Raw genomic sequence first — 16,134 nt, 5'->3', positions numbered from 1 at the left:
CAACCAAGGAAAAGCTACAAGTGTACTTACACTGTAGTCTGCATCAGGAGGCTTGATTCCAGGAAATAAATCACTAGTTATACCCATGAACAGAGGTATATCATGCGCCAAAAATTTGGGCTCGTTCACATCCTTAATTGATCTAAGAAGCTAGAGGAAACACATTTTAGGGTTCTTATTAAAAACACAGAATAAATTGTTCATCAATCAAAATAATCTAACATGTAAGCACTGGAATTTCCATACATAGCACTGGAAAGCACAGCATCTATTTTATTATCGTTGTTTCACAAATAGGGAAACTAAAGGCATGTGGATCAGCAATGTGACAAGACGTGGTGGAACTGCCTTCAGAACTCAGAACTGCGTGCATCTATAGAATTCCTTAAGAATTATTCCCACAGGAACTCACCAATATATCTTCATCTTCCATGGGAAATTTCAATTTTAGATTCCCAGCAGCCACCAACACAGCTTTAACTGCTCGCATACCATAGTCATAGTGATACTGAGAGGAAAGCTGTTCTGAACACAGCCTGTAGGTCATTACTATCTTCACTGACAGTGACTTAGCATTCAAAAATCCATATGAATACAGTGAAATTTCTGCTATCAGAGCATAGTTAGGAACCATCATGGCTACTGTTCGGAAAAGAACCTGAAATACATAACCGAAAGAAATATCTTTAAATAATTAATCGAAGAATTAAAGTAACTCAGAACTTTTGCAGATGATAGATCAGTATTCATCCCATCACAGCATTTTTAACTGAAAATAGCAACAGCATTTTAAATGAAGTACTGATTAATATGATTAGGTAAGGTGTGGATCATTTAAAACAGACTGGAAAGCAGTGGCCTGCAGAACATTTGAGAGCCAATGAAATAGAAGAATTATCAATGTTTGCAGCTTGTGACTCACTAGGAAGCTAATGTGAGCGAGCTGCCATCAAGATTGATCTCAATGTACAATGTATAATGCAGTGCAGAAAAGACACCATCTCTCCCAGCTCTTTTCCCTCATCACTGTCTCAAGAATGCAGTTTGCTCCTTACAACACAGCAGTAAGCAAAGGAAGGTGTTGTACAGGGCAGGTAAGAGAATGCACTTCCTTTCTTTAAGTACTCTGCAGATGGTATACTCTTCATGCTGCAGTAACTCTGCTTTAAGTTAACTTTCACAATGTAGAACCCTCTGAGGAGACTTGCTCTGGCCCAGTAGCTCTGTGCCACATTGAGTCTTAAGGAGTTCCAAAAGGCTCCAGATGACTTTGCTGAAGTCAAGCCTCCTCAATGAAACAGCTAATCTAGTCAAAACAATCATCTCAAAGATTTTATTTAATCAGGTAATCTACACAAATTTATTAGATGTATTAAGTGCAGTTCACTAACATCTCGTCTAAATAAGACTACAATAAATGAAATGTAAAAATACTTTCTCAAAGCATTTTTTCCAACATACCCCTCCATCTTAAAAAAAGTTAGCATCCAAATCTTAGAATCTACCCACGGCCTGACACTTCCAGTTTATTTGCTACAGCATGGCAGCCTTTGGCCTGGAAAAATAATCATGAAGAACACTAATACACAGAAACAAACAAAAAAATATTTCAAATTCCTTCAAAAAGAACAAAGTACTTAGAGGGGAAAAAAAAAGGAAAAAAGAAAAAAAGAAAAAAAGAAAAAAAAGAAAAAGAAAAAGAAAGAGGCTTTGTATATGCAAATTGTATAACAAGTATATGTTTATATTTCAGGTGATACAGTCTGAATTAATAACAGCAATACATGTGTCCCTCATTTTCTTTGAAAAATTCATTCTTAAGCAGAAGTATGTATTTTATTATCTTACCTTACCTTCAGATTATCTGGAAGTTCAGAACGTCCTGCATAACCTGGATTCATAGTAATAGCTACAAAACAGTTGGGGTTAAGCTTCAGTTCTGTCCCTTCAAAAATAAATGTTTCTAGCTTTGCCTGTATGGCTCTCTGGATGCAAAGGATTTGCTGTGCCACAACAGACAATACTTCCAGTTCAATGCGATTGAATTCATCAAAACACGCCCACGCACCTGATGAAGCCAAACCCTTGAAAAACTGCAAATGAAGATAGCAATAATATCACTAAGGGAATCTTAGAAGATTCAAAAGAAACTAAGAGTATCATGTTGGAAGTTTAATTACATGAAAGAGACAATTATGATAATAATATCTAAGCCTGTTTAGAGCAAAGATCAGTGATGTACTGAAGAACAAAGTCTTTTCTTGGTTCTAAAGAAAGCTAAATCAGAAGATCCTGATCCTGTGAACTCTTGTTTGTGTCATGTTTTAATTACCAACTTTATAGGATTTCGTAAAGCACAGAAAATTAAACATATGTAGAGACCAGTGTATAGTGTCAAAGGGTAGCAGACCACAGATACCACATTTATTTAAGTGTTTTTGCAAAATAGGGACCCTAAAATTTTCATCCTAAAAAAAATACAAAATACCTTTATTTTCTATTTACCTTTCCCATTGCCAGGTAATCGAGGCCATCAGAGCAGTTGAAGACAACACACTGAACAGCAAGAGCTTTAGCCAAATCTTTGGTGGTCTCTGTTTTACCTGTCCCTGCTGGACCCTCTGGGGCACCACCAAGGTTTAAACAAAAGGCTCCAATCTAAGAAACAGAAATAGTTTATGGAAATTATTAGTATTTCATTCATATCAAATTATTCTGAATGAAAATTCAATTGCACTACAAAATTAAATTGCACTACAGAGTTTCATACAGTCATTGTATCTAACATAAAAAGTATGGTTAGACTAATTAAATAGAATCTGAAACTTACTTACAGCTTGGAAATACATACAAGAGAATTGAATTTTGACCCTAACAGAGACTTTAGTTTTACTATCCTCGTGACCATGGCTAGTTACTCAAACTTTATTGGACCCAGTTCTTGCTTAGATACATCTTTCAAATTAAATTTTATGCAATTACTTAGTTGCTATTCTTTTCTATCTCTGTTCCTCCTTTAATATATTTTCCCCTCTTCTCTTTTTCTTTCCCACACTGTCCCCCTTTGCTGCATGTGTATTCCATTGACCATTCCATATTCTCTCCCATATCCTACTGAAGTAGGAGGAAAATCTGACAGAAAAAAAAAAGTTGCAGACTCTAAACAAAAACTCAGATGTATTTAGCTCCCAACCCACAGTTAGAGGGCCACAGCTATATTGACAAGCACTGGGAATACTTTGCCTTGGTGGGCAAAGGACGAGACTTCCGTTTGCCAGAGTACCAGAATTCCAACTGCTTTGCTCCAAGATTCAAGGTCTGTGAGCTTAAAAAATAAACAGACTACCAGCTGCATCGCCCTCTCACACTACTCTACCTTGATGTTTTGACAAATAGGTACCAAGCATCAGCTAGAACCATACCATAAAAATTGAAGCTACAAAGAGGGCAAAAAAATATCTTCAGATGCATCAGTCAGGTCTTTTCAGAGCTTTTCTTTCTTAAACTGTACAGAGCTTGTATGTTTTGTGCTCCACAGCATGAAAATTATCATCTTATAACAGGAGGAGGATGGGTGCCTAGAAAAACTTGAAACCATACTCCAGCCAAGTAAACTGCAGTAAATGATAGTCAGAAAAGCCATATCTGAGATGACTTTGGTAACTTTCAGTTGTCAGGTTAGTTGAGGATAGACCAGCACAATAATAAACACTTCTAACAAAAGCAGGGATACTAAAAGGTTGCCAAACTGTTCTACTAGTCTTAGGAACAACATGATCACAAGTTGATCCTTCTCCACTTTATCTGGCAACCACAGGACATCAGAAAAGGATTTTCTGTTCTCGTAATCTAGACAGCAATAAAAATACTGGGTGTTTTTTCTGTTTGTATTTTAAAAAACCACATCCACAACAGAACAATCCACTAATGTTTCAGTCACATCGGTGGGCTGTCCAAATTTGTTGTTATAAGTCAGTTTCACATTCAATATTCTATAGAAATTACAGTCTTTGAAAACTGCGTTTTAACAGAAATACCAGAGTCTGACAGCAACTGTAAGCCCTAAAAGTATAGCTGGAATGAACAGTGTAAGAAATACTATACTACAGTAAATACAGTATTTAGTAGCATTGGCGGAAGATCATACCAAGGTGCGGTAACACCTGTCTGTAAGAGGAGTAATGACAAGGCGTGGTGAGTTTCCAAGGTATTCATAGGCATATTTTACATTGCAATTAATGATGCAGACACGAACATTCTCAAATTCCCAATAATATCGTAGTTGTGCAAGCCACTGAAAGTCTGTTTCACTCTGCACACCTAATAAACACAGAATTGAAAGTAACAATAAAAGATGTTTTAGATAACTGGATTTTCTATTAGATTTAAATTTAAAACAGCTTTGAAATTATAAATGCTGATGCTCACATCCAAATGCTCACATACGTGTCTTAATACTGTTGTAGTTTAGGGACCAAAATCAGATTGGTTAACTATTTTTAATTGACTATGTATTAATACACATGTGAAGGAAAAAAATGATAATCACCACTTTCAATCATTTCCATGAGGACATCTCTAGCATGAACATCAATAGTAACCAAGGCACCCAGTGTAGTCCTTGTTTGCTTTGACAGTTTTCCTCTTACCAGCTCTACAATATCATTAAGTTGATGCTGAAGTGTATCATAATAATCCTTTAAACCCTAGCAGAAAAAAGGTAATTATAAAACTGATTATACAACAGTTTCAAGTGTTCCAGACTTCTTCAAGTTGACGAAATATCTTAATGGAGATTGCTTATTAAGCCATTCTTTTATATTATCATGTTTTTGCATCAACTTCTCTCTCTTTCTCAGTTATGCATTTATGTTGCAAAGCTACATTTTAATCTATGCTTGCTCTAAACAAGAACATTCAAGTACCTGAATCAAAGGTATAAATCACTGTACATAAATTCATGTATATGAAACTCATATGCTGATCCTTTTTCAAATTTTATTTTGATTGTGGAAAAATATTTGATTAAGTGAAATACATTAGCTGAAATGAAAAATTAATAACGATTTTAAAAAAAGATTATGCATTACAAAGTACCTCTGGTCCACTGCAAAGAACTTCATGTACCTCACTAGTCCAGAACATTTGAGACACACACAATACTACTTGTCCAGGCCACTCCAGAACCCATCTTTTTCTCTCAGTCTCCAGATATGCCTGAGAGTTAAATATAGTATACAAATACAGTGTCAGTTCATATATATCATAATGTCATACAGAAGCATATAATGTGATCCTGTTACTATTCTTAGCTAAAAAATAATATTTTCCTGTTTTCAAAATCCAAATGAACTTTTAAATGCTCTTTTCCCCTTAGATTTGCAATTTGGTATCAAATAATTTTAAAGATTCTTGCAATTATCTTTCCATATGATGTAAATACAATTGCTAACTTCATACAAAGAAACATTTTCTGGCTAATGATTTTCTTTTAGGAGGGAGCATACATATTACCAGTGTTGTATTTCTAACTTGTAATTAAATAAAAAAACCTGAATAATTTATTTACACCAGGTAATATATCCTATAAACACAGTATTGCTGCCAAGCTTTCAAAAGAATTTATATCCAGTGTTATAGGAAAATCCTGTCATGCTTATTCAAACTAAACTCTTACTTATTTCACTGGCCTATGAATACAAGTTGTTGAGGGATATTAGTTAACGTAAATAAATATGTTTTCATTAGAATAAATTACTTCAGAATATAATAGAGTGTGATTTGTGCTGTTTGCTTGGCTTTACTTAGCATGAGTAGCTAGATTTGCTGAAGCCTTTAGGCCACAAAAGAGGTATTTTTCTCAGTAATTTTCCTAGTAGTTTTCCTAACAGCTAGGACAGTGCTGTGTTTAGTCTTCTTGTATGGGAAAGTATTTCGATATCACACTAATGTCTCGGTAGTGTTTTCCCAAGTCTGGGACTCTTCAGTTCTCCGTGTTCCACCAGCATGGGCAGGTGTACAAGGAGTGTAAACCAGAAGATAAGGAGGCTCCAACCTTCGGGGAAAACTGCGGAAACTGCAAGTCAAGAAGATAAGAGCCTGCCTGCCTGGACACAGAAGAAGAATCCAATTAGATGTTAGAAGACCTCAGACCCAAAATCACTATTGGACTAAAGGACATGTGGACAGCACATGAAGGGCGTGTGAGGAGCAGGTGTATGGGACCCAAGGGTATAAGTGCCCCAGGATTTTTTTGTTCTGGGTCCCTCTCTTTGGAGACACCCAGCCCGGGCTGATCCTGCTCCTGCACCTTTCAATTAAATTAATTATTTTACAAAATCTGACACCTGAGACACTGCTGCGGGAAACCTAGGGTTGAGCCTGAAGAAGGAAGAAGTGCGCCCAAGAATAAGTGTGTGTGCAACACCATGAATGGTGTGTGAATGCTCGGGCAGCAGCTACTCCTTTAACACAAGTCATGTTAACTTGGTCCTGGCCCCATAACTTCATCCACTCTTGCGTTCAGGAAGAATTTTAGGAAGCCAAGAGACAGCCTTAAAATAAAGAAAGGTCCCTTTGTGCCACAGTTATTAAATTATTACAAAACTCATACCATTCTTGATCTAGCAATAACATCTCGTATACTCTTCAACATAATATCTTCTACTTGAATTAACCACTTCTCCACTGCACCTCGAGCTTCAGAAGTAGAAATGGTTGAAATCAGTTCTACACGCTCGCCTTCAGAACTATACATTGCTTTAATATCCAAATTGGGAAGAAAATGTAGCTTAGCAATGCCTTCAAAACACTTCTTCAAGTGAGGCTGAACTCTGAGAGGATCCTTAGTCTCTGACAGGATCTCCAACATTTCATCATTAGACAAGAAAAAGAACCTAAAAAAAATTTAGGAAAAAGAAAAAAGCCAACTGTATTATCAAGCTACTTTAAAGGCTGACAAAAATATACATTCACAACAAAATATACATTCAGAATCTTTGTTTTTTAAATAGCCAAAACTCATCATACCGAGGAAAGAAGAGACGTTTTTTCTCAAGATAAGCATTAAGCCCTTTCAGGATTTTGTCAAGAAGCTCATTACAGTTCTGAAGCTTCTCCAATAATCCTATCAAGGACGTAGCAACAAGAACCTGCAACAATGAACACGTGCAAACCGTAAGTGGCAAATAAGTTATTTCAAACCGCAGAAGTTACTCAAATAATGTTTCCTTTTAGTACTGTATATTTTCCTTACCTTTGGGTCTCTGGCACAATGCTTCATAATATCGCTCCAGCATCTGTCCACAGACTGAAAGAGACGCCCCTCTTCTGGCATCTGTTGCATAATATCCTCAGAAGAGAAAATGGGTTCCAAATAAAGCCACTGTGCTTGCACTTTCAGCCATTCATCAATAATCTCCTGAATTTGAATTAAGTGATTTTCCCATTCCTTAATAAATATTTAAAGAAAGTCACCTTAATATTTACAAATAATGTTAGCAAGAATAAATACAGAAAAGGTAGGTGCTGTGGTACTCTAGTTCCCAAGGAGAAAATAAAAATCTCTAGCAGTAAACAAAATAAAAGAAAAATATTTATATTTATATTTAGGTTCTTCCACATATACTGATGGCTAAAGGAATTCAGGAAGTTTAACTTACCTGGAAATGACTTTTCCAAAATGCAATTATCACTTTAGTGCTATTGTCTTTTAACAACTTAATGGTTAAGTAATACCTGGGAGGCTATCACTGACCAATTCTGTTTTATCTCCCCACAGCAAGGAGCTCTTGGTTTGCAGCTGAATTGCAGCAGGGACACAAGAACTCCAGAAAGGCCACACTAGATCACAGGAGAGATCCAGCCATCCCTGTATCCTGTCCCTAAAGTGGACAATAGCAGATACTTCTGGAAGAGGCTGCAGAGGCTGCCTGTAAAGGGTAAATACTACCTATGTTTGCTGAGCTTGCTTGAACCTGAAGATTTCCTACATAAACCAACAAAGAACTAGAGATGGTAACTGCAAAGCAATTTCACCAGCTTCTCTCCTGTCAATAGTCATGGTGTTAGCACCACAAAGACTACTCTAGCCCTGAAAATACAAAAGCACGTGTAAAGTCATCCCATCACTGTTCTGAGGTCTGATTAAAAAACTTCTCCCGGCCCTCAAGAAGTTTCCTTGCGCAGACAAAACCACTATATTTCAGAATTTGCATCCAAAACTCAAGGATTAAATCACTAAATGTTCTTATTAACAATGATAAAACATAATTTCCAGTTATGAAGAAGCAAGGTTAAAGTGTTAAATCACTAACAGAACTAATGCTTTTACAAAATATGTGAAAAAATAATCACGTTCTCTTGGTTGTACTTGAATCTGAATGGAAGAGATAATTCCAACAGAGAAATAATGTAAGTAGGACTTAGATGAACTCAAAAGAATCTTGCTGAAAAATCAATGAAAGCATTTCATTAACAAGTCAAACAGTAAAGCTGTAATACAATTAGCATACTCTTACATTATCATTATCCTGCAAATAAAAATGTTTCTTTTTAAAAAAGTACTCATTGTACCCTGATTTCTTTGTCAAATGGTTTAATGAAAGGTGATCCTCTCATTGTCTGAGTTTTCGTAATCTGATCATCGAGAACAGCTTGAATCTCATCCACCGCAGACAGAATATGAATACCAGTCTCACGATACACACTTGTATTGAAGGAAATTGAACCCCAGGTTTCCATCATGGTATACATTGCTTTCTCTAAGGAAAATTCCTACAGTTTAAAAAGAAAATAGTTTTAGTCACTGCATTATTTTTTTCCAGCTCACTAATTCAATATATAAGCCTATCTAGCTGACTAAGCTATTTTGCTCTAACAGCATAAATTAACTTATTAATTTTCTCAGTATATCATTTTCTAGTGCACAGAAAGAAGTACACTTGGGAAATACTAATGATGTAACACAAATGTTTACACACTCACTGTTACCATCTAATGGACCAAAACCTCCTTTGTTGCATAAGAGCAAAGACAAAAATCTAGTAAGCCATAAAAGCCATCATTCACTAAGAGACCTGATGTTATATTTGTCACTATCAAATCTCTATGCTTACCTTGCTTGCACCTACACTTATAGCTTCAAACTCTTCCAAATAAGGGGCTAGATTCTGCTTTAAAACTTTTCTCAGAGTAGTTCCAGAGTCTGGTGTTAAATCATAGCCTACTATACTTGACATCTGCTGCCAATGACGAGTTCTCATGCCGGGGTTACAAAAGATAGTCACAGTGGGAATATTCTCCTAATTGAGGAAAAACATTTATAAGGTAAAAATTGTGATGTGCATTATCTCTTAACTTTTTAATCATCTTTGATGTGCATTTAAAATTCTGCTGCAGCAGCTGATGACAAGAAAATCTTTTCTGAAAAGTGCAGATGGATCCATTCAGTTATCCATTCCATTTCTAAATAATTGTAGTAAATTACTGAAGAAGAAATATAGAACTATTAAGCACAGTGTTAGCAGAAAAGAGAAAGGAACAACTTTTCAGCTATGTTATGTTAAATTGCACTGCCATTAACATAACATAAAGTCCCATTTCAAAATTCCCAACTACATGTTTCTTTGCATCAAAAACCCACTTTTCTCCTGTATGTGTCCACTGTTTAACAATTCCCATTCCTAAAATGGCAAAGATATCAAAAATTCTATTTTATTAAAATCAATGGGACAGTACAATCTGGAAACAGTGATTCAGAGCTCTCTCTCTGTAATAAGAGTCTCTGACACTGCATCATCTACCTATATTGAGTGCTGAATTTAGCATTTGTGCCTAAGCATCAAATATTAATATCCCTCACCTTCTCTTACCTTAAAGTGTTTAATCTGCTCCAGAACTGAAGAACACATTGTAAGAGTTGGATTTGCCTTTGCTTCTTCTTCTGTTTTCTCTTCTACAGCTCTGTGTTGTGATGTCTTTTTCCAGTCCTGTTGAATTTTCTTCTGCTTTTGTTGGAAGAGTCTTGACGCTTTGTATATCTCTCTTAAAAACTCATCAACCTCAGCCTCCATGTTTTCCCCATTTAGTTCCAAAAAAGTACCATCCATCCATCTGAGAAAAAAAGTTAGAAAACAGAATAACAAACGTAGTCCACAAATAATTAACACTTTGTTTTGCAACGCAAACAAGATGTAGAATAATAGTTACTTAAGTCAGAGCAAAGCTCTTGTTTCCAATTATTGTCATTCTATGCAAAATTCTAATGCACATTTAAAGGTAGTTTGATCACACTCTTCTGTGTATTTGTGTAATTCTCTCAAGTCAGTCACATACTGAAACCAAGTAACTGCATGGATTGAGAAATATTAAGTTAAGCTCTGGACAGAGATCAACATGTGACATCAAAATATACTAGGCCTTTGGATTTTCAAACAAATTGCATACTTTCTAGCCACATCACATTATAACTTCCAAAGAGTGCAGGAACTCATAAACAATCTCACTTAACTTAAACTCAGACATGCTACAGTTTTTGTGATAGGATCTAGCCACCAGACAGCAATGTAATCATTTGAGCACACCTTCCAGGCATTTTGGACAGCTGTTAGGTTAAAAATGGTTTTTATTACATACAGATTGTGAGCTTTCTAATTGAACTTCTTCCTTTTCTCATGTACAAAATGGCTCATAACTAACCAAACTTTTTCTTCCTAATACATTTCTCTCACAGAGTTTGTCTTATTATAGGCTTCACCAGCATGACTAATACAGTTAGAACACATGAGAGATACTCCTTTGCATTACATTAAAAAAAACCCCAAAAAATTGACACTTTTTGTAGCTGAATTAAAAATAACAACCCTGATATGTAAGTGATATTACTATTATACTTGGATTGCTAATAAGAAATTGATGTTTATAAGAAAACAAATCCATATTCCACATCTGACATGAACAAAACCAGCATGAGTGTTTTTCCTGCTCTCCCTCATTTAGCTTCAAGAGCTGAATTACCTTTTTTCTGTTCGTTGCCATTTCAGTATAAGATGAAAGAGTTTCTGATATGGTTCAATCTCAACTTTTAAGTTGCTGAGGAGTGGGAAGTCACTCAGTTTCCATTCGAGCAGAGCCTCTTCTTTATTAATAAGAGCTACTGTTTCATCAGCCTCCTGTATGCGTTTCTGTAACACCCTCAGGTCAGCCACATACTGAAATAAAATAATTGTATGTCTTGAGAGAGAAGTTATGCTCTGAACAGCTATCAAAGTAAGATATTGCAATATAATAAGCCTTTGTATTAATTAAAATTTTAGAAAACATGAGTTAAAAACTTCTTCTTACCCTTGAGTAGATAAACTGTGAAGAACCAAGATTAACACTAAGAAAAATAAAGTTGGTTTTATCATTACTGAATTTAACAGTATAAAACCATTTTCAAAATGTTTGAGCTTTAAAATTCACTGTTCCAGGAAGCAGGCACACATGGTTTTATGTACCTGACATATCATAAGGGCAACTGGGATTTATTAGCTTAGGATTTCTGTTTTGTGCTTTGAAGTGTTTTGATTTTAAAAAACAAAATTACTAAGCACAATTGTGATATCCTCCAATTAAAGCACAAGACATGCTCTGGCGATTACAAAATGCTTATAGAAAGTTGCAAAGTTTTGGAGCCAGCGGTCTGCTCTTCATTAGCAGAAAAATGAAGTTTTGAGGTTCATAGAAAAAAAATAAATCAAATTGCTACTAATCACTCTTTCTAACCTTCTACTTTTTCCTTTAGTTCCTCAGTATATCAAAAACAGGGAATGAAATTCTGATCCCACTGAAGTTATTTGCAAATAATGTCACTGGGGCCAGAACTGCATGCTTCATATAAACCAGAGTAAAAACATCATTCACTTTATACATCTGTAATATCTCAGTCCTTGCTGGGATTACCTTTCAGCTAATTTAAGCACAACTTCATAGTAAACTTTCCTTTAAGTCAAATGTTATTGCCGATGTAATACAAAAAGGGGGAGGGGGTCATTTTATGAGTTTGTTCATTGTGGCAAGAGGATAAAAAATGTTTATATTCACATTCGTTAAAATAACTGATTACTTTTAATTCTAAGTTTCTTCCATGACCTCTGTGTATTAAACATTCAAAACATTTCTACCCATTTTATACTAAATGTTAATCAGACCTGTTGCATGCAATCCAGTTCTGAGTATTCTTCGAATTCTGTCACAGAACGTGTCAGCTTGTCTAATTCCACCATCAGTTTCTCACACTTATGTATTAGTTCTTGCTCTCTTTTACATTTAGACTGTTCAATCAGCTACAAAACAATTGATTGTTTTTTAATGGTAAAAAAGCAACGCAGAAGTGGTTGTAAGTCCAATTAACATATATAGTACCATCTAAATTAAATATTTAGCACGAACAGACAGAAAATAAACAATACAGATAAGTTATTATCCTTACAATAACTGAAATTTCTTCATGAGTTGCTTTCTATATGTCCCATTTAAGTGTGTGCAACCTCTGTATGTTAACACGGAACCCTAATCTCAATAATCATAGCAGTTATGATTGCCTTAAAGCCTCCTTCAGCAATCAGACAAAATATAGGAAAGTATTACAGAAAATAAGAGAGATTCTCATCTTTCGCATTTGGAGTTTTATTGCCAAAAGAGGACACCTACAGCCAATGCTATCCCACATATATCTACTGCTGTAAAAGGTAGGAATTCTAGCACATAAGGCCACTGTAAAGCACAGGTCTGCACACAGAAGGGTTATTTTTACAGTACCAAACAAGAACTGAGGCAGAGGAGATCTCCTAAGACAAGGATACCTACTGCCATGCAAAAATTGTGAAGCAGCAATCAGAACTTTTCCAAAGGAGGAACCAGTCTTTTCCTACTGCGTTAGAAAAAGAATGGACTCATATCTGAGAGTATAAAATGCAAATATGCAGACTTATAAAAAGTTGATGTAAAACTATTCTTGTCCTCAAGCTCTAGCACAATGCAAGTTGCTAGATAGTCAGCTACCGAGACATGGACTCCTGAGGGACTCTAAAGATAGACTCCGTACTACCATTTTCATTAAAAAGAATTTGAACAAGCATCATGGACTCTTTGTGCACAAGTAGAAAATTAATTTCACTAATGTATTTTTGGGGATTAATAGAATCATAACATGCAAACAAAATATTTTACAGACATAGCAGTCTCACAAGCTGGGTATGTTTTAAGTCAGAGGCATATTTACTACCCTTGGACATACTCCTTAGTATTTAAGTAAGACTTCGTGAAAGAGAAATCCTCAATTGTGATATTTAAAATACACTGATATTTTTATTTTTAAAAAAGTTAATTGTTAATTCTTAAACATTTCTAGAAGAAATTATTAAATCTACACTAAATTACTATAGAGAGGCAATAGAACACCAAAAGGCTTGACTTACTGTATCACAGCCAGAGAGAAAGAATTCTAGCAAGATGAATACAGACAAGTGGAAGAAAGTAATCTACAGCCCACAGAGAAAATTAGATGTTGCGTTTTTTCTGTTAATGATTGCTACCTAAAAAACCACAATTCCCACAGTTCTTTTATTGTCAGACAAAACATTGTTTTAACTAACTGACTTCCTGTCCAGAGCACTAACTCTTATTAAGGGCCTGGCAGTTACATTTTCAGTACTAGTCAACTGCAGTATAGTGAATTTTCACCTTCCTATGAATTTCCTAGTACTCACCACAAGCACATTAAGATAAGAAGACTTGCTCAAGGTTTTAAGTTACAGTGACAATTTTTAAATTACTCCACAAAAGCCCTCTGTTGATATAAAAATCTGGAAATACGTTATTTACACATTTCTAAATTAGTATGGTTCACGTTATATGTGTAGATACATTTAGCATGCTGAAGAAATAAATAGCTTGAGTAAAGTGAAAAGTCTAACGAGCCAAAATATACCATGAACTAAGAAAATGCTCTTACACCATCATGCTCATCAAAAATAGGGTTAATCTTCTTTGGCCATAATAGAACTGTTGCATTCAGTTCAATGTCTTCAGGAGCAAATAAAAAAACATCTAAGAAGTAATTCATTTGCCGACAGCACTCCTACCAAAAGAGATTTCACAAAACTTTAGTTATCATAGGTCTATTTAAAATATAGGGTAGGACAATATTATCTACAAAGACAAATTAAAATTAAATTAAAAAATATAAATTCTGCAGAATAAATGTGCATTATGTTTACAGACCTATTACCATAACAGAAAATCTGATACACATCACCATAACATATAGCAAAGAGCTTTTTATTCAGTAATGGTTTTGGCTGACCTACACCGTACACAATTTTTCAATTGTGTTCTCTGAGCACGCACAAAGTATTCCTGTTAATGCAACATCATCTATATTCTGCTCAAATAGGAAATTGCTTCTTGTGTGTTCAAAGTCATGACTGTTTTTACACATAAAATTCTCTTTATACTTGTGTGTTACATTTTCACTAATAGCTTTTTAAGCAGCCCTGAAGTAAGTCTCTAGGTACAAACAATAAACTGAGTGTCTTTCTTACAATCTGGTGTGATTTATTAAAAGTTGCATTTCCTCACTGACATGCAGAGCACATGGGAATGGGGAAGGAATAAGAAAGGCAGGCGTACGGCAAAGAATGAGCTGGACAGTTCATTCATACATGCATGATCAGACAAAAGCCTCTGTACTCCAGAATGAATTCTGTATTTGTATAGGTCACCATGTTTAGTAAAAGATTAAGAATTAAAGGATAGTCATTTACCTTGATCCTTAACAACAGGTCCTGAATACCTTTGGTTTTGACTTTCTTTATATAAGCTATTGTTTCCACCATTTCCTCTGTTGTTTCAGGAACTTTTAATGCACGTTCCTTAATTGCTTCAAATTCCCTGCATATGCTATAAATTTAGTTAACATAAAATATCAAAAATTTAAGATTTTAGTTTAACTGGCTTCAAGCTCGGCTTTAATAGAATTAAAAGTTCAAATTACTTAAGTATTACCCCTGCACAAACTCCATTACTTTATGAAACTAAATAGGGAATATGACCAAGTCAGTCTAGAAAAATACTGTTTATTAACTTGCAATAATTGATTTTTTTGGATTTTGGGGTATTCTTTTGCAATAAATGCTTCAACTACTTTTGGTAAGTACATGAACTGAAGTACAGTATCATCAGTGTACACACAAACACTTTCCTAGTAAATATTTTGTCATTTTGGTAATGTGGAATCACTATAAAACTTGACTGTAATTGTTCATTTTAAGCAAACAATTTAATATGACCTCACTCATGATTTAATCCATACCTGCAAATTAACCTTTAGAATTGATCAGTGTAATTTTCTATCATTATCTATCAAAACCTAGAGGTATCTGTCATGTAATAAGAGAATCTGGCTAGTCTTTCCTTTGACAGTGCAGTAGCACTGTATTTCACACTTAAAAAGGCAGAACAGTAATGAAGTCCTTTGATCTTTTAGCTCCTCTGTTATCTAAGTCTATTAGTAAGTTCCCCTACTAGTTTTTGAGTCTAAATCAGAGGAAAAAATAGATCAGCTGGTGCAACTTGCATGAGCTCATTAGTTAGCCAAAAGTCTTCAATGAACAGGAGTTTGGTACATTTGCATTTCTTCTACTATGCATTTAATACATACAGCATTCACAAGCAGAAAATTCCACTTACTTTTCATTTTCCTCTCTGTAATTTGCAACTATTCTGTCCATTAATGTTTTTGCAAAGGTGTTTGCGTTACTAGCCAAACCTTGCTTTAAATCATCACAATTCAAAGAGATCATAGGGAAATGAGCCACCTCTGGTAAACCCAAGATTTCCTTCTTGAGGGTGAAGAATTCGTCTATGAACTTCAGGAAAACATCAGATTTTACACTTCAAAGCCATTATTTAAATACTTGGCTACATGAATAAGTATTACACATTGAAGAAAATAGTATTTTTCTATTTACCATAGACTTTTAGGGAAAAAAACACTTATGTTGTAGATTTGTAGGTAGTCAACATAATTTTTAACTAAAGGCTAAGCACTCATTATCCTCTGTTCTCTTTTTACTATTGCGGTATGTATAG

General features: G+C 35.0%; 1 protein-coding gene across 2 annotated transcripts in view; it reads right to left on the bottom strand.

The window, feature by feature from the left end:
- The window catches only part of DNAH12 (dynein axonemal heavy chain 12), a 69,652-nt gene that overhangs the window by 41,462 nt on the left and 12,056 nt on the right, over positions 1-16,134 (bottom strand). The window contains exons 12-29 of one of the 2 annotated variants that reach the window (XM_054838769.1): positions 15,733-15,911; positions 14,808-14,943; positions 13,997-14,122; positions 12,192-12,326; positions 11,017-11,210; positions 9,873-10,113; positions 9,117-9,302; positions 8,575-8,775; positions 7,256-7,450; positions 7,030-7,151; positions 6,614-6,896; positions 5,098-5,217; positions 4,550-4,706; positions 4,148-4,320; positions 2,506-2,658; positions 1,854-2,093; positions 413-658; positions 31-150 (exon numbers count right to left, since the gene is read on the bottom strand). In XM_054838769.1, the coding sequence (XP_054694744.1) occupies positions 31-150; positions 413-658; positions 1,854-2,093; positions 2,506-2,658; positions 4,148-4,320; positions 4,550-4,706; positions 5,098-5,217; positions 6,614-6,896; positions 7,030-7,151; positions 7,256-7,450; positions 8,575-8,775; positions 9,117-9,302; positions 9,873-10,113; positions 11,017-11,210; positions 12,192-12,326; positions 13,997-14,122; positions 14,808-14,943; positions 15,733-15,911 (3,207 nt within the window). The remainder of the gene's footprint in view (positions 1-30; positions 151-412; positions 659-1,853; positions 2,094-2,505; positions 2,659-4,147; positions 4,321-4,549; positions 4,707-5,097; positions 5,218-6,613; positions 6,897-7,029; positions 7,152-7,255; positions 7,451-8,574; positions 8,776-9,116; positions 9,303-9,872; positions 10,114-11,016; positions 11,211-12,191; positions 12,327-13,996; positions 14,123-14,807; positions 14,944-15,732; positions 15,912-16,134) is intronic. The other variant, XM_054838771.1, reaches the window with a different exon arrangement.

This window comes from Grus americana, chromosome 11, assembly GCF_028858705.1.
Source record: "Grus americana isolate bGruAme1 chromosome 11, bGruAme1.mat, whole genome shotgun sequence".
In the NCBI taxonomy this organism is placed as follows: Eukaryota; Metazoa; Chordata; class Aves; order Gruiformes; family Gruidae; genus Grus; species Grus americana.
The sequence above is the reverse complement of the archived record's forward strand: the minus strand, read 5'-3'. Positions and strand labels throughout refer to the sequence as shown.